Below are 18,746 nucleotides of genomic sequence, written 5' to 3'. Positions count from 1 at the left end.
TACACCCTTTACTTGTCATGACTTTCTAGTATCTCATTGAAAGGTATTTATATTTCCATGCCTTTTATCTTATTTAAGAAAAGTGGATTTTAGTGGAACATCTTGGAGCTTTAGAGCTTTTATAAGGAAAGGACATAATTGGCCAAATTAACACTGTCACAGTCCTCACTGCAGTACAGCATTTGTCTACAAGCCTTGGCAGTGATCACTGGCTGGATACATGTCCTAAACATACCAGGAAGGGCAATTCACTGTTACACATGAATCAGACTGAAATTGCTGTACTTTCTGCTGGAGACTCAACCTCCAAATTCATGTTTGTGGAATCTACGCCGCACTTCAGGTATTACAGCCTGGTTGTACTGCTGGGATTTTTGTATGCCTACCTACAGCATCTCATACTAGCTATAAATGTTCTGTGACACTGCAAAACATCTCCTCTCTCAGGCCAGGAGTTGGGCTAAGGGTGCCTTGTAAGCAGAACTCTCCAGAAGCTGCTGATGAGCATTTTCTATATTCTTATTCCCCTTTATTTCTTCCTACTTTTATATATTCAGGTGCAATCAGTTAAAGGTGTGTAAATTGCTTTTGGAGGATTGAAATGTATAATACCTTGCATAATCCCATGTGTCTTCAGTACATTATTTGCAGGTTGTGTTCCAGACCCTCAGATAGTCTCACCTCAACTTTTAAACAGCCACTTCAAAGGGACAGAACACATAGAGAACCCTCCTCCAGAAAAGCCCTACACTGTGAAGGATTGTTTTAATTGAATTTCCCTGTAAATAGCTGCAGGTGTAAATTTAATTTCTCTGTAAACAGCTTAAGGTGTAAGCTTGCTTTTGCATTTTTTAATTTTATTTTCTTGTTTGGGATATTTATTTTATTATTTGGGGTATTCTTGCTCACAGTCTTTTTCAGGTACTCTGTGCTTTTCTGTTGGAGGCTGTTGGCAGGGTGAGGAGAGCTCTGCTTTAGAGCTCAGCTTTTTCTCCATCAGAGCACAGGTCTTGTGTGTCAGTCATAGGAGAAATATGGAAGCAGTCATGAAAAATTGGAAAGTAAACAGAAAGAAATACTGTCATTTGATTTACAGGCTGGCACTTGTCATTTTCATGAGGAGGCAAAGAAAACAGTGAATTTCCAAAGGTTATAAGAGTTGAAGAGAGTACTTTTTAGAAATTTCTATTCTCAGCTTGGACAGTTCCCTGAATTTTCATAGAAACTTTAGTAAACATGTTCTTGTTATTAACTTAGCTATTTCTACCAGCTTCTCAGTTTTATTTGAACATGTGAAGCAGTACAAACTTTTTGGAGAGAAACTAACCAATGTTTTTTCCAAACTGATTTTGAGTCCTTATTCATCCATTGAAATCTTTCTTAATTAGAAGAAGAAAAAAAATATGACTGTTCATTCTTCTCATTCTTTGCATGAGCATTTAAGAGCTACTTGAATTTAATCTAAGCAACTCATTAGCAAAGTTCTGTAAACTTCTAATTTTTGGATGTATGTTTTTTCTGTATTTTCTGTAAAGCAGAACAAATCATTGGTGAGTATATATACTGTTGTAAAATCCTGCAGTCTCCTATGATCCATAATTGTGTTTCTTGGACTATTTTACCATAATTTCCTTAGCTGAAGTGGGCTTTCAAGCTTCCATTCTTGGATGACTAGGTAAGTAATAAAAAGTGCGACTTTGAGAATGAGGAACTAATAACTTCAAATTTACTGCCTGTCCCAATAATTGTAGTTTTCAAAGTATTTCAAAAGGCAGACTAAGAATCTTGCTTTTAGTGTCCATGTAAGGCAATACTTGAGATGATCTTGAGCCATGTGGTTTTAAGAAGAAGATTTTTAATGTTAAGAAATAAGCTCTTTCTCACTTTCAGTTTGGTCTATTTAGTCCGCTGAGTTTTGTTGCTTTTCTTGCTAGGCTTAGTGGTTTTAATTCAAAGAAAGTAATGAAGAGAAAAATGCAAAACACATCCTTACACTGCTAAACAACCACAGTAATATGTTTAGAAAATGTATTGAGCTGCCTAATCCAAAGCTCATGGAAACGGAATGCAGATTGATGGCAGTGGGATGTAATTAGGCTTGGCTGACTTTTTTTTGTTTTTTTTTGTTTTAACCCTTGTGAGTTAAATAAGATCACTTTTCTTGAGAAGCAGATAGTGAAGGAAGGGCTGACAATACCAGAACTAAGAGTCATGGTTGCCTGGTGTCCAATCACGTCTTTGAACCAATAATTGCTTTTGAAAGGTTATTTCAAGGCTCAGCATCCATTTTCAGAGGGACTGGTGGCACTGGCAGATAAGCAGTGTGGGATCTTGCTGGCTCCATCCCTTTCAGCTTTATTTAGTACCTGCCAGCTAACCTGGGGTAGGGAAACACATCCTCCAGTTAACATCCCCAGCAATACAAGAGACTTCTTTTCAGCAGACTGAAACCCAAAATGAGTTCTGTATATTTGGGGTTTTTTTTGTTGTTGTTTTTTATGTTTTCCCAAGTCAGGTTTCAGTCACACTGAGCTGTAAGACACAAGAGTGTGGTGAGAGTTCTGCTGACCTTCAGTGTTTAGAATAATGCTTGTAGTCAGTGCAGATGGCTACACATAGGTTTTTTATTTGCATTAGTCTAGACAGACTTTGTGACATGCTGCAGACTTTCTTTCCCCTCAAATGTGAATTCAGAATGAAAATAAAATACCATGGATGAGATACTGTGACCCATTATGATAACTCATGCTAATTGAAGTTAGATTTCAGGATTTATGAATTATCTCTGCTCATTAGATTAAGCTAAAGAACTTTGAGGTCATTTAGTCCATTTGTGCTGCTACAATATAGTCATTTCCATTCTTCCTAGGTTGTACTTAACTACACAGAGAAAAGTCTTGTGGTGCTTTATTTGATGAACTGTTCCACAATCCAAAATGACTTCTCACAAAATTTTTTCCTTCTCTTGTTCAATTGAAATAGTTTTCCCTTAACTACATCACTTTTGGTTGTTTCTTTTAATTTTTACTTGGAAACTTGAATTTCCTGTAACTACTGTGTTCTGAATTTCTTTAGTAAAAGAATTCTTTATTTTGAGATCAAAGAATTCTGATATACATTAGCACTTTAATTATAAGCTACAGAATGATAACTGAATGAATAGGGTGAAGGCTTTTTTAGACTAGCAGGGCTGACAATTAAAAAGGCTTTTGCATGACTTGCAGCGTAGCCTATTCCTCTTTTTTTTTTTTGTTAAATATGGCTATTATTGTAAATGAAGATTAATAATCAGTAATAGCTACTGGGCTCTTTTAATGTAATATTCTTTACAAATAAACCCCTCAGCTTAGATGGTACTGGTGCCCCCCTTCACATCCCCTCTTTTGCAAATGTCAGTTGTTACTTAAGCAGAGTAAGCAGAAAATTAACTCTGTCTTCAGTCAAGTTTAACCTCTGTCTCAGAGACAGAGAATTGCTGGAGGACTGGAGGTAAAATAAAGATTAACAAATCAGCATAATATAGTGGTCTAATCTAATATTGTGTCTGGAGTCTGCTGTTCTTGGACTGGAAAATTGAAACATTTGGGAATGGGCAGACATTTGGGATGCCTCCAGACTCCCCTGGGACAGCCCCGCTGCCTGTGACCCTCAGCAGCACCCAGCCAGCAATGCTTCAAAACTGCCAGATTTACCATCATTTCCACTTTCCCTGTGCCAAATGTCTTGAGAGGTCAGTATTGATAGAGTCAAATGGAGTTTAAATGGTTTTAGGAAACTTGTAGTTTGTTACTTGTTACTCAGTCATTTTGCCTAATGAGTGAATTCTAAAATCTGTCATTTTCTAAAATTTGTCTGTAAGTGAAAACTAATATTTTTTCTTTCTTTAAACCCAGTGTTAAATATTTATTCTGATCAATTTATCATTCCAAAAATATCCCATTATTGGATGAAGCTTGGATGAATATATTGTTGGTTAGGGTTCAGAATCTTGCAGCATCATCCTGTACCCAAAAGATCAGAACAGTTCCTGGAAGGCTTTTTAGTTGTTCTGAAAATAAAAGTGAAAATCCTTAAAATGTATTTTGTGCTTTTGATGTATGATGTATACGTAGTGCAATATCTTCTAGAAATTTCACTCTGATATCAAAATTCTTTTGAAGATATTTTTATTGGGTTGAAAGCTATTCAGAGTACATCAAATGCCCATGCACATTGCCTTTCCACTGGCTAGGGGAAGGGAAATTCTCAGAGTCTATAAAGTCTTAATGTATTTTAAAGTATGAAAATTAATATTATATGTAATTGCATCTGTCTTCAATTTTAACATATGGAAGAGTTTTGAGATGAGTTTTTCTCTAATCTGTGAATTGAAGTGCACTTACACACATGCATGACTCTGTCACTTTGGATGCTACCACTAATTTATTTGTTCACTTTGGGGGGAACTGTGTAAAATTTGGAATTTTACATAATATGGAGGAGTTATGCTTAATGCACAGATTTCAGTATGCTAAAGGACAATTTAGTATTCTGATAAGTTTTCATTCTAGAGATTTTTTTTAATTCCATCCTTTTCTCCCTGGCTTTGTGATCAAACCATTTCTCTGCATTGTAATTGCCTCTTATCTTGACATATTTGCCTTGCAAGTCTTTTTTCCTCCTGTAATCCATCTATAGTGTTATGTCAAAATGATGTTCCTCAGCTGTCCTTTTAATCTTGCCTTCTCCTCTTCCAGACATTGCCCAGGCTCCTATTGATGGTCTGCAGCAAATTCCAACTTGATTTTTTCCTAAATAGTTTGTTTTCTCCAGACTCCATCTCTCTCTCTCCAGACTCCTCAACTACTTCCTTTTCATCTTACCTTTCACTAAAGTGATCAGATCTTCACCCATGTTATCCTTATATTTGGAACAGCAAATAGTAGCATTCCTACAGTATTGGAAGATTATATTCTTTTAAAATGTGCTTCTCTGTGTAATATTTGTTGTTTCCATCAGATCGTGCTGCCTTTGTCCCTTTAGCACAGAACCCACCTAAAGATACAGTGGAATGAAATGGCATCATAATGTAATGATTTTAGTAACAGGTGTATGATTATAGACCCAGATGTGCCAATAAATCTCAATTTTAACTTCAGATACTTTGAGCTTTACAGCTAGTGATCCTTATGAATTTCAAAAGCCATTCTATGACCTGAGTTTCCTTTCTCTGTTTATGTAAATATTCTGTAATGGGAAAAATTATTTATTATATCTTTAATCAGTGTTTATCAGGGACAAGTTAGAAAGATGAGGGAGTTTCTTTTTCAGGTAAAATGGCTGTCTCAGGAACATGCCAGCTAATTATAAAATACTTCAGCAACTTCAGCAAACTGACCTGGGATTTCCTAACACTCAAAGAGTTTGTCAGATTTGGCATCTCCCCCAAGCCTTAGGGGAGGTTGCTCAGCCCAAACACATTCATCTTTAATTAATGTTTTCTTTTTAAAACAAAACAAGCAACCTTACCCTACCTTTATTTGTGAAATTATACTGTTTAATTATAGACCTCTTTTTGAGGTTTAGGTTTAAAATTATTACTATAAGTCAACTGATTACGTCTTATTTTAGTTACATTGAAGAGTGAATGTTCTGATACAAAAAACAGTGGGAAAAAATTCACGGAAATTCTACCTTTGTGTTCTGATATTTGTAAGAAGCTTAAATACATTTCTGGCTTTGTAAATCCTATGCAAGTAAATCCAAGAGCAGAATCTAACCCTAATTGAAGTAGTTGCCTAAGAAGGAAATTGAGCCTCTTTGTGAAAGTGGCAGCAAGTTTTGGTGTCTGGGGGTAGCCCCAGTGAATTCTCCCCTGGGGGAGAGTGTGCCTTTGAACGTGGATGGGTCTTTTCTGGGAGCTCTGCCCTGCAGCACGATGCATTTTCAGCTTCCCTGGGACCCTCAGCTCTGTGGGTCACGGGTGTCTCTCCTTCAGGGCCAGTCTGTCCTGTGTAATGAACTGTCACTGCTCCACTCCTGACTGATTAGAGAGACCTAAAGGGGAAAAATTCGTCGTACCTTTGCATCAAGAGGTGGCATAAGAGAAAAGAGCAATATTTTCCCTGTATAACTATTAAATATCTCAGCTTTCCTGAGTTTGAGAGGCTAGGGAGACTTTAATATGTAATGTCATTAATCTTTCCATAATGCTTGTTCTGTTGAGTATGCTGAATTGACTGTCCAAGTTTGACAAGTTCCTCAAGGAACTATTTCCTCAACCCATCATGGATGATTTTCTTCAATTGTTTCAACTCTTAAATTCAGTTTCTTTCTTTCATTGTCCCTGGTTCTCCATAAATTCTAAGGACTGACTGCTGCCTAGCATATATTCTTCTTTCAGTATGACCACGTAGAAGACATAATTGCAAATAAAATTTGGGCTAACCAGAGGCTCCTCTAATAGCATTTCCTCATCCTCATCTCACAGTCTCCACAGTCAGGTCTGACTCATTTTGAAGGTCATGCAATGCAAAATTTAAGGATGGTGGTATATTAATGCATCTCAGTCCTGATATTGTGATCATTAATGTTGAAAAAGTGTATAAATGAAATTGAAATAGATGAGAAAAAGTAGAAAAAAATGTATTGTCACAATAATGGAAGAAAAATAATAATGAACATCCAGGAGAATGACTATTCGGTGCTGAAGCAGATTATATGCATTATTTTAATTAAGAGTGCTTAATAGTACATATGGTTTCCCTTGAATAATAATTGCATGCTGATGAAGTATGATTAGAGACTTTTTTTTTGGAGTTCAATTAAATCAAATCCATTTCTGTAAAAGGAGAGTGATTAAGAAGATGATATCAAGGTCTAAACTGAAGGCTGTGGCTGAAGCTTCCTATTGCAGATTTCTTTATTATTACTCTCCTCTGATGACTATTACCTAGTTTTTAGCAATGCTACAAGTTTCAGACTGAGTCCTGGAGATTCAGTGGAAGAAGTGGCTTTACAGATCAAACAGAAACTTGGGAAGTCCTTGGACGTCCTTGGGATCCTGGGGTTGTTTCCAATCTGGGAAAACTCTTGGTTCACACATGTATCTTGAAGTGTGTGAGGAGATACTCTGATTAACCAGGGCTCTAAGGCAACATTCTGTTTTCTGGGCTGATCTGTTTCTGTTTTGTGAACCTGGGTGATTAAATGCAGACTTGCACTGCTGTTTTTTTCTCTGTAAGTCATTACTGTCTGCCTTGGAAGGCTCCAGGACCAGCAGGGCCCAGCCAACTGTCTGGCAACTGTTAACAAAATTATCAATTATCTTGTTGAGACCCATCATCTTGTGCTTTGATTATCCTGTGAGTAAGGAGAGCTGGTTGTGCTAACATCCTGATGGGTGCCCTAAACACACACGTAAGGCAGGGAAAGGGAATGATGCTCATTAACTGGGAGCAAACACAGGGAAGGCTGTCCGGCAGCATGGGAGATCTTGGTGTCCAGGCTCTTAATCACAGCCTGGTTTGTGTTTTCATACCAGTCCACAGGAATCTGCACTGATGTCTCTTGTCTGTTACTCTGAGGGGACTTTCTTTGCTTCAAACTTCCTTTATAACAAGAAAAAAAAAATGAATTTTTTTGTGCTTAAGTGTGTGCACTGATAGCTAACTGCAGGTTTTGCCCTGCAAATTTCTGTATTACTTATGCAAATAAATAAACAAGCTATGTAGTTTTGGTTTAAGGTAGTTAACATCTGTCCACAATGCAATTTCTGTACGTGATCATTGTCAACGGAGATCTTTAACTCTGATCTATGGAGATAAATTTTGCTTCATATTTCATTATCTATTTCTCTTTGCACCAGAACAGTAGATGGATCTGTTTCCTCGGGACTGCCTGTAGCCAGCTTCAGGCAGCTAACATTGCTTATTTAAAAAGGATCCAGCACTGCTTTTCCTGTGCAGTGATGATATCTGGGTTTATGGGAATGCTATGTGCAAATCATTCTGCTTTAAATCAAACTTTTCAGTATTTGTCACCCTCAGAGTCCACAGCTGGGAATCAGGGAAACCTGGCTTTAACGTTGGAGCTAAAAAAGAATTAACACTAGAGCAAATTTTTAAAATTCTCTATAAGAAATCCAGCATGAGGATTTGTAAAGATTCAAAGATTTGTATTGTCATGGTGTGGCCTCTTCAGCCAGAGCTCAAGTGCAGAAGACCATTCTGCTGCATCCTTCTGCATGCTCATAACCATGCAAACTGAGGAAAAGGCCAACTAACTCTTTTTCCTAAGGTTTTAGTCTAGTGGCCCTTCTAGAAGTTAATTCAATGCTCTTTGCACACAGATACCACGAGAATTTGACATGCATAAATACAAAATAGATGATTAGAAAATCATCTGGAGATTATTGCTGCTTACATTTGTGTGCTCCACAGTTGACTTCGTGGCTTGCTGCATGAGCAGTAACCCTGTGCAGACAGAAAGTGGCTCAGCCTCAGTTCCAAACAAACTGGGTTGAGCACAGGTTCAGGTGCACAGTGCCAAGCCTAACTCAAAAAAAGCAATTACCTTGGAAGTGAGTTAATCATCCCTCTTCTCTGCCCCTGTGGTAACAAGAGCACGAGAGCTGCCAAAAATGGGCCAGGCTCTGGCTGTGTGAGGAGCAGCATGATGTGGATGGAAGGTAGGAGTGGAAGGAAACTCTGGATAATATCAAGGAGTTATAACCCAGGGCATGGAGAATCATTCCTCACTATAAATTAATGCAATTTAAAATATTTCTTAATAGAAAAGTATAACATCCTGAGTTGGAAGGGATCTACAAGGATCACTCCTGGGACAACACCATCACTCACACCATGATATTAGAAAATTCACATAAAGGCACTTAGATACACAAGAAAACTATATCTCCATATACTTATAATCTGAAATGCAGTAATTTCTATGTGTACACAAAAAGCAAAGCAGAAATAAGTAGGAGTTTCTTTTTTGTGCAAGAAACTGAAATGATCACTCCCAGCTGTGAATGAAATCCATACAAAATGTACTTTCATTGCTCTGAGTGCTGTACAGTACTAAATTGGCCAACAAATGAAATTTTAAGCCAATTATTCACTTAAAATGATACTTTTGACCTTAATTTATCAGTGCCTCAGAACCTCATCATGAATCATGTAGAAAACATAGTGTATGATCATGTAAATAGAGATCTGTATTCCAGAGCCAGCCCAAGTTACCACAGTCCTGGATTATCTTAATATGTAATTTTGGGGATGCCTAGTGCTGTGTGCCACCCTAATAGAAACAGTCAAGTGCTGCTTGCTGTGCACAGGATACCTGAAGGGAGGGAAAGTCCATGTTTTATTCACAATCACTTTTATTTCCTAATCAATATTTTCTGTGCTAAGAGTAAATAAAACAATATTAAATTATTTGGGGGCAAGGAGGGTTGAAATAAAATATTTAATATTTGCAAGAACTCACACTTTCCTTGTTCAGAAATATGTATTTCTTATGAATTACTGTGCTGTGGTTCACCTGCTGTAGCACAGACTCACCGTAGTCCTTTCTCAGAGAGCCCTCTACTGTCCTAAAATACAGCTGTTGCATTCAGTGCCTGATACCCAAAAATACCATTTGATCTGTGGTGTGAATACATGCCCTGGTGCCAAGGTAGATTTCAACAAGGGAAAAAAAACCAAACAAACAAACAAAAAAAACCCCAAAACAAACACATGTTATTACTGAATATTTAAGAAATTTGAATTTTTGACTTTTGACAACTTTAATGCAAAATTGACATTATGGCCAGATTTCTATTTCTATGCCTAATCATGGGAATGTGGTTTTCAGAAAGATAGAGGCTCAAAGAACTGCTTGTTTCCTCCTGTTCCTGCCTCTGATTTTTCTTTTGTGAATCAGCTAATTTTTTTGGAAGCTGATGAATATAAAAAAACCTGCTGTGTAGACTGATTCTGCAGGAAATTTTTCCCCAGTAAATTGAGATCCCACTATTAAAAATGCTCATTAATTTATCATGAGTCTCACGACTGCTGCCATTCATCTGGTAACACTAGGTGCTGAAATTGTTATTGCCAGGGAATCACAGATTTCATTTAAATAGATTCAATTTCTCATGTTTAATTAAAGAAGTCTGATAACATTAAGGAAGTTGAGTGGATAGGGGGAACTAGAAGAAGGATATTCATGAAATTTGCCTGTATTAATAAAAATATTTCTTCAATTTTGCTAGGGGGAGAAGGTGGGAAAGGCTGATTAGTTTAACATTTGAGATTACTAATACTGTGGTTCTGAGAGGGGATCTTAATATCTGCAGATATTCATTCTTTATTTTCATGGGTGTGAAGGCTGAAGCTGTTGTTTATAATTGGTTTAATGTCAGAAGATCTCTGCAGGTCACTCTGCTCATCAGTCAGTGTGGGAAAAGAGACCCTTGATGCAAAAGATGAATACCTGAGATTAAACAGTGCAACAGCCAGTCGTGAAAGTTAAACCTTTCCACTCACCTTAAGGAGGGGAAAAGAGGAAAAAACAGTCATTGATCCCTCTAAAGAGCACAGAATTTTGCCATGTGCCTTCCCCATCCATGACCCCCAGGGGTGATGTATGAAGGGAGAGGTGCAGGGTGTGAGGGCAAACGTGACTTGAAAACAACAATGCTGATATCAAAGGAAGCTGAGGCTCAGATCTGCCCATTCCCAAGGATTCTTTGGATCTGTAGCAGTCTTAGGGATGGGGGGATGCTGAGTTTGTAGCTGAGAATCTGCACAGGTCTACGCACTACCGTGTCACATTACCTCTCCTCTCACGTAGTTTGTCATGGTTTTGGTGGATAAGCTGCCACATGTGTGCTGGTTTCCTCTGGAAGTGCACAGCTGTCAGTAAAGTGTTGTTAACATGCACAGAATAAAATATTAAAAGTATGTTGCAGAGGTATAGGGCTTGAAATGCAAAGGAGTTGCTGCTGCACAGCTCAGGTTTCAAGTGGCTGAGCCTAATTCTTTCCAGCAGGTAAAACTGGAGTACAACACTGCTGAAGACATTGTTTACAGAAGGCTAAACATGGCATTTACCTCATTTTTTAAGTTATGTTGTTTGTAACTTGGCATATGAAGAGATCTGAGATGTCTGTTTAGATTTTAACACTCCTAATGTAACTAAAAATGTCCTTAAGGCTCAGCACTTCCACCCACTGAAGTTTGCATAGCACAGGCTGGATACATCAGTTTCAAATTCCAGTAATCAAAAAAAAAAAAAAACCAAAAAAACCAAAAAAAAAAAAAAAACAAACCAAAAAAAAAAAACAAGCCTGACATGTAAACTTCTGTGTGCTGCATGCTGATGTTTATTCTAGCAGATTGATCTCTCTCACGCATAATATTTTCATATCTTCATATCCACTAGATATGCTTTAATTTTATTCGTCTTGCAAGTTTCTGCTGCTGTGGCAGAATGGAGGATGAGTGGCTGTGCCTGCCTTGTCAGGAAAACCAGACAGCACTCGAGGCTTGTCCCTGCCAGGCAGGCTCAGGAGCAGCATGCCCCCAAAGCAAAACTAAATCTGTGTACCAGACACTCTGTGGAGCCTTTCACATTTATCTAGCCTGGCCTTAAAGTATTCATATTTTTTAAAAAATTAAATTTGTGTGCCAGCAGACATGCTTTATGTTGCTGGTAGGCAGCTGGGATGTTTGAGGAAGAAAGTTGTCTTGAACACTGAGTTTAACTCCCTGAGAAAACAGCTGTGACATACAAAAAAACCCAACCTGTGGTGAATGCCCCCCCCCCCCCAAACTCCACTTTATTTCATTTCCTTATTTGCACTGTAAAACAGCTAAACTGGTAACGTATATTTATAATTTGTATGGAGGAACATGTTGTGTGCATTTAATCCAGGTATTTTTTTTGTCACAGTCTTTAGAAAAGTGTTGTGGATCCACCTGAAAATTGGATTTTATAGTCAAATTAGGTTCATATATAGGCAGAATTGGAAGAATACACAGTTCCTGAAGGAATGGTTTGTAAAACTCTGGAAGAGAAAAGAACCTACAACGTCATTTGGAAATGTAATGTGATACTGAATCATCTTTAACACCAGCTTTTTTTTGAAGTTTGTGATTTTTCCTTTTATCTTTTGGGATGTACACAGTATCAGAGAAGTAAAAGCAGGGACAGCAGCTATTTCCTTCCTACAAAGACGTTTATGCCTTTAGGTAAAAGACCTTGAAGTAATGTTATTTTGGTATAAACCTATTTTAGATATTGAGATTTATTTTGCAGTATGCATAGAATCACAGAATGGATTGAGTTGGAAGGGGCCTTAAAACTCATCTTTGAGCTTTGCCATGGGCAGGGGGACCTTCCACTAGCCCAGGTTGCTCCAGGCCAAATCCAGCCTGGCCTTGGACACTTCCAGGGATGGAGCAGCCACAGCTTCTCTGGGCACCCTGTGCCATGGCCTCACCACCCTCATAGAGAACAAATAAGTATAGGTACAATTATTGTTACATTTTATATTAATACTTATTTTTAAAGTAATTGGAAGTTCTTTAAATAATTAATTTTTGTTTACTGAAAAACACCTTTCCCACAGCCAAGTGCATTGTTAGTCATTATTTTTTCTTTTTAAAATAGAAAGAAAATCATTATTGGATGAATTAGCATTTGAACGCTAAGATCTTTTCTTACACTTGATAATTGTATAAATGTTACATCAATTATTGTGTATTGTATGTGTATTATGTATAAATGCTGTTTAAGAAATTGTCATTAGTGTTTTAACCTCCTCAGTATGGGAACAGAATCAATCATCCTGCTTTAGCTTTTCACTTCATGAGAAAATTGTTGTCTTTACTCTTAGCTAAATTATTCTTGCATTTAATAATTCAGTAGTCAGTCTGATGCATTTTTCACCTGGGAAAAGGGGGCCAAAGCTTGTCTTTATTTTCCATGTATATTCAGTGTTGCGCTCAGGGGAATGGTATATCCAAAAATAAGACTATAAATAAGAAATCAGTAGCCTTTTCTGTCTTGCTGCTTTATGTGGGTTTGATATATGCTCCTGCAGCATTATTACTTACTCTGTTCAGATCAATGCTCTGAGCTTTCCTTTACATGATTGATTTCTTCCAGATTAGCCCACGAAGTACGTGATTTAATAAACACCACTGCTACCTGTTTGCTAACACACTGTCTGCAGTGGTAGCCAGAGACTGTAAAATTTCTAAAATGCTTCAGTCAGTCATAAGATTTGGATGGTATCACTTTATTTGAGTAGGAAAAAGAAAACAGATTTGGTCTGCTATAGTTGAAAGCAAACTGAAGTTCTTTGGAAGAAACAGAAATAAGGCAAGAATTCATAAAAATGAAGCCAGATTCTGCAGGAGATAATGATAAAGTTGCTTACTACAGTATTGTCCTCTTTAAATGCCACTTTCCTGCTTCACAAAAGAAGCATTTTTCCCTTGCTTTTGTGTTCTTAAAAATTGCGGCAGCAGATTGTACAGTATCAGCAACATTTTAACTATTGATGTCACTTCCTAAAATACCTATGGATATGTATTTGTATTACCATTTAGCGAAAGTTTTAGCAGAAATGGGCTGTCCAGGAAGAATTTAAGTGTTCTCTGGTGCTGTCCTGGGGTTCAGTGGGTGTGGGGTTCATGTAGAATTCCTGTTTTTATTAGGGTGTTATTTCAGTGTCACAGTTGCTTATCTGTAGCCATTCACAGGGTGCCCATGTTCTGGGCAGTATATCTTGCAAGAGTTCCATGCAGGACATGGAAGGATTTTGTGTGCCATTTTTATATTTAGAACCAGATTTTTTACAGATTTGCTTCTGGCTGGATTATGTGGACCTGGTTTAGGTACAGACTTGTACAGGTTTTAGTTTGCCCTAACAATTTTTGTGTTTCCATAATACCACTCTGATATCTCTGAGACCAGTGTTTTTTAGTGCTTTCCAGACAATTTTTGTGTAATAGATGTAATTTTTTTCCAGACATTTTTTTTTGGTAATAGATAATGTAATGGCTTTTGAGCATTGATGGCCTGAGGAATTGGGACGTTTCTTCAGAAGAAGTTAACTGTGTAATACTTTAACACACCTCTCCAGACATAGTATTTTTAATTTGTTAAGTTCACTCTTAGGTCTTTGTTTTTCCTGATAATGGCCTGACATACCATTATTCCTCCCTATATTTTTTCTCTCTATAGAAGGTAAGGGTTTTTTTCTTTGTGCCTTCTGTGATATTGTTTTCTCTGGAGGTAAATCTCCATAGCTTCACAGCACATCTGTGCTCAGATGTGGGCTGCAGTCTGATACACAGCATGATTCCCTCAGTCTTTACCCAAACCAGTCTGTGGTCAGGTCATTCCTTCTGTGCTTTCTGAGAAATGTTGTGAGGTTCTATTAATTTTTCTCCAGGAAACTTGTATTTCTGATATTACCCACCTTTCATCCACTTTCTTGGGAGATGGTTTTCCTTTTCAATTGCACTACTATTGTTTTTAATATTACTGAGGCTTGTTGTCTTTTCTTGCTACTTCCTATTGTAAAATTAAAATGCTACTTTTGGCAAAGAAACGATCATATTGCTTTTGAAGGATAGATATTATTCTTGCTCCCCCAGCACCTTGGGAAGAACTGTACAATATGATTCTATTCAGCCCACATTTTTATCAACACGGTCACCATCACCTGCAGCCATCATTCTATTTTAGAACACAGCCTTACAGGTATTTTTTCCCTTTTTGCAATATCAATATATGAAGAAGATGAATGAAAGTTTCTTGCATGTTTTTGTCAGTTTGTTTTTATAGCTCCCATGAACAGTGATGGACTTGGCAGCCTGGAGACTGAAATCCTCTGTTTAATCACAGCTAGGTGTAGTTCAGCAGGAAGATGTATTTCTGTACACAGACCCTGTAGCATGTCTAAGCCTCGAGCTGGAGAACTGACCTTCTGTGAGCAGAAAAAAGCTCTCAGGCCACTCAGCCCCTGCCTTATCTGTGGACTGTTCAAAAAGAAGCATTCATGCCATTGAGTTTTTGTGACAGGTGCTGACGTCTAGTCTGGAGTGGACTGAGAGCTCTCTTTGGGAATTTCTTTCCCTGAGTTCCTGAGAGAAAGCAGTGTTCTGTGCAGCCTGGGAGTTGTACATCTGCGTGCACTGAATTGTCACATAACACTTCAAAAGGCAGTGGGTTTTCAGGTCAGCTTGCACTTAGCCCTAGGCTTGATCTTCTGATCCATAATGTCTGTGATTCTTTATTTTAGTTGTGAAAACTCTCAAAATCTGATAGCTAAGACTAGAGACCTGAGTAAAATTGTAAACTTCATTCCCATGTTTAGAATATTGAGATATTTTATTTGAAAACAAAGCAAAAAGGTCCTTCAGAGAATCCTGCAGCATCCTAGGTCCAGTAAAGACACACTGCACAGAACTGTTGTGTGTAGTCATAACTTGTATTCTCTGAACATTTTGTAATGTTGTATAGCAAGGCAATGGTCCTGGTCATATTCCTTATCATAAATATATGTTTATTTCCCTGAAAATCCAATGTAATGAAAACATGTGCTATTCCAGAAGAACATTAAATCTGCTGGAAATAATTTGACTGGGTTTTGGGTCTTTTTGTATTTTTCAGCTAACAGGACAAGTGACTTTGCAAATTGCCTCTGATCCAGTTTTGCCGTTTAATGCCCTCGACATCGCGTTAGAAGTTCAGAACAGTCTGAAAGGTAATTTTCATTAGAGGAATACTGTTCTCCATATTACAGGGGTGGGGGAAAGCATCATCTAATCCCTGATACATATTTTCAATACTTGAATAATAGCCAGTGATTTTACTAGTTAAATAGGGTCATTATATAATGCTGAATAAAACACAGGTTTTGTTGCTAAAGAAAGCCACAAAGTTTTTTGATTTCTTCTGATATTACTTTATCAATTAAGCAATACAGGTTACCTGTAGTGTCCTAAGGCCTTTGAAAAATATTTCTGTTCATAGATTTATGAAACTCTAAAGTTGATCTGTTAAATAGAGAAGTAATTTCTATAAAATGACACCCAAACTTCACATATGCTTCAGCAAATTGTGAGATCATATCTCAAATGTAAAGACTTTTCACAATCTTCAGATGCTACCCCTGCATTTCATTCACTCCCGACACTACAAAGCACCACTTTTCTCTAACACATACTCATAGATGTACGATACCTTTTGTTTAATCTTTGCCATCCATCATTGTGAAGATGTAGGAGTCAGTAGGCAAGTATTGGTCTGGAACCAGTGAGCATCTAAAAAGACAAGTGATTTTAGCTCTGTTGTGCCACATAAACATTGGTTTAGTTCAGCCTAAACACAGCAGGGGATGATCATCAAATGAAGTGTGGCTCAGCTGGTATTCCTTCAACTGAACATGAGATATCTTCTATTGTTCTTCCTTTTTCTTTATTTTGAGTAATAGGAAACGTTGATTTAAACTGACTTTTTTTCTCTCTAACTTCAGTTAGATCATTTATCTCTACAACTTCAGGGGAGAGAAAATTATTTCCTAGGCTGTAGGGCCAGCAGGATAAATCTTCTCCCAGCTGTTCACTTTGGAGTTTTGTTTAATGATTTTTCTCATGGCTTTCATGTCTTGTCTGTCTCTGACTTGTATAAAAGAACACTTTATGTTCATTTTGGAAAACATTAAGACAATGGTTCTTTCAGTTACTTAAATGAGAAGTTGTGCTTTTTTTATGTGGCTCATGGGTTTATTCATTCTTCAAAAGATTTTATGTTGAACAAACTTTCCAGTTCAAAGTTGGAATGTCTTAGTAAGCCCTATTCTTCTCCAACTCAATGCAAACTGTAAATGTAGAAAGATGAAGGTAAATCTGTATGACATGTAAATTATTTGTTCATTAGGCTTAATTTTGTGCCTCTGGGATCTGGTTCAGCCAATTCCTTTAACACAGATTTTTATTACCCGTTGGACTTTCTCACATGCTTGAAGTTAAATTTTGTGTAAATATTTGAGTCACTGTTGTGCAATCTCCTGGATGTACTCACAAAAGGTTGTGTATACCTTGATGCTTGTTAATACTGCATTTATTTACATTTCTAAAAGATTTAACTCTGTAATGTGGTGGGTGTCTATACAATTAGCTCTGCTGAATTCCATGGGGTATTACTCAGTACCTCACAGACCATTTCTTACATCCAAGACAGTGTGGATGGCAAGTTAGGTCATCCCCAACATGTTCATATGGCTCATGGCCTGCTCCAGAAAGATGGGGAAGAGGCTGTCAAGTGACACGTGTTCTCTCCCCTTGCACACACCAGAACTCTTGGAAACAAACCACTGCTTTTGGGTTTATCTGAAAGAAAGGGTTGGGGCTGGAAACACTTATTTTTCTGCCTCTGCTGATGGTCTGATGTTTAACAGGAAACCTTGTGGTCATAAATGATGGGAGATGGGGCCTCCAACATTGAAATCCAGGTCCCCAGGTCTAGTCAGGCTGTTGTCTGTCTAGTCACAGATGTGATATTTTAAACAAATTCATAAATAAGTGACTGATTAGAATATTGTCATTAGCTACACTTTGCAGCTGTGTGGGATTTGTGCCTTCTCTACATGTAAAGTCAAGACCCATTTTAACTTGATACAAATACATTAATATCTTGCTAGGCCTTGTATCCTATGAAAAGCCAATTAATCTTTTGATGTGGGGTCCAGACAAGATGTTAGATCAGCTGTGTGAATGATACAAACAAAAGTGCTTTTAAGCATTCCTGTAGAAATGCTTTGTATGTATATGCAAGTAAAAATGTACAATCATTTGTATAGAAGTGTTTTGCATGTGTACAAGCATTTTTTATCCAGAATATATTTGTGTTTCCTGCTGAAAGCTCTTAGCACTGTGCTCCTTGTAGCCTGTCTTTCAAATCTGGTGTATTTTACAGCAAGTTTCAGGGGTTGATGATGGAGATTCTCCAGCACCTCATTAGGATTAAAAGCATTCTTGTATCTTTGCACCTGACTGTCCCAGCAATAACAAGTTCAGCCACCCAGTTTACAAAAATAAAGTCAGCCAGGTTGGTGTTGTCCCTCGCTTGGGTGCTGTTGAAGCTGATGTCATTTTTATTGCCAGTCACTTGGACTTGTGCAAACCTTTCAAAATGGGTGTCTGCCCCAGCCCTGAATTGTGGCTGTGCAGCACCAGGCAGGCGAGGTGAGATCCCCACTTGTGGCTGTCAGCACGGGCTGCTGGAGCACATTGCAGCCAGCTCTGATAGCCACTGGCTGAGAGGGAGAGCCTTACGAAGACAAATTGAGGGTGGATGAGATTTTCTGGTTTTCCAGAAGTGCAAGAGCCATGATTGAAAGCTCTTTGGCTGATGCAGTGTCAGCTGTGTGTGGCTTCTTATCAGCTAGGCCCTTTCTTCTCCCCAGAATGGATGTTTTACAGATGTTACTGCAGCTGAAGTACTTGGGGTGATAATAGTAGGCAGCACTAGCAGAAGTTTAAAATAATCTAGTTTACAATAAGTCATTCCCAGGGAAGTCTGCATGACTTTCCACAGCTCTGTCTCTACCCATACATTTCAAAACATCAGGCTAAACTCTCTGTCCTTAGAAAAATCGATGGAGACACCTATCTCTCTCATTTACTTGATGGCTGCATGCTCATTGCCTACAACTATCTGCTGCTCTTCAGCTTGGCATCATTTTACCTGCTTGACTG

The 18,746-nt window shown here is 37.9% G+C and overlaps 1 protein-coding gene across 11 annotated transcripts in view; it reads left to right on the top strand.

Annotated features, from left to right (window-relative positions):
* Positions 1 to 18,746, top strand: part of NAALADL2 (N-acetylated alpha-linked acidic dipeptidase like 2) — a 412,338-nt gene that overhangs the window by 366,725 nt on the left and 26,867 nt on the right. For 9 of the 11 annotated variants that reach the window (XM_072933148.1, XM_072933147.1, XM_072933146.1 and 6 more), the window contains one exon: positions 15,658 to 15,751. The exons of 1 other annotated variant lie outside the window; for it this stretch is intronic. In XM_072933148.1, the coding sequence (XP_072789249.1) occupies positions 15,658 to 15,751 (94 nt within the window). Of the gene's footprint in view, positions 1 to 4,736; positions 7,204 to 15,657; positions 15,752 to 18,746 lie in introns of those variants that run through there. One more of the 11 variants, XM_072933154.1, reaches the window with a different exon arrangement.

The sequence above is a fragment of the Taeniopygia guttata genome, chromosome 9, assembly GCF_048771995.1.
Source record: "Taeniopygia guttata chromosome 9, bTaeGut7.mat, whole genome shotgun sequence".
Classification (NCBI taxonomy): domain Eukaryota; kingdom Metazoa; phylum Chordata; class Aves; order Passeriformes; family Estrildidae; genus Taeniopygia; species Taeniopygia guttata.
This window is presented reverse-complemented; position numbering and strand designations above follow the sequence as displayed.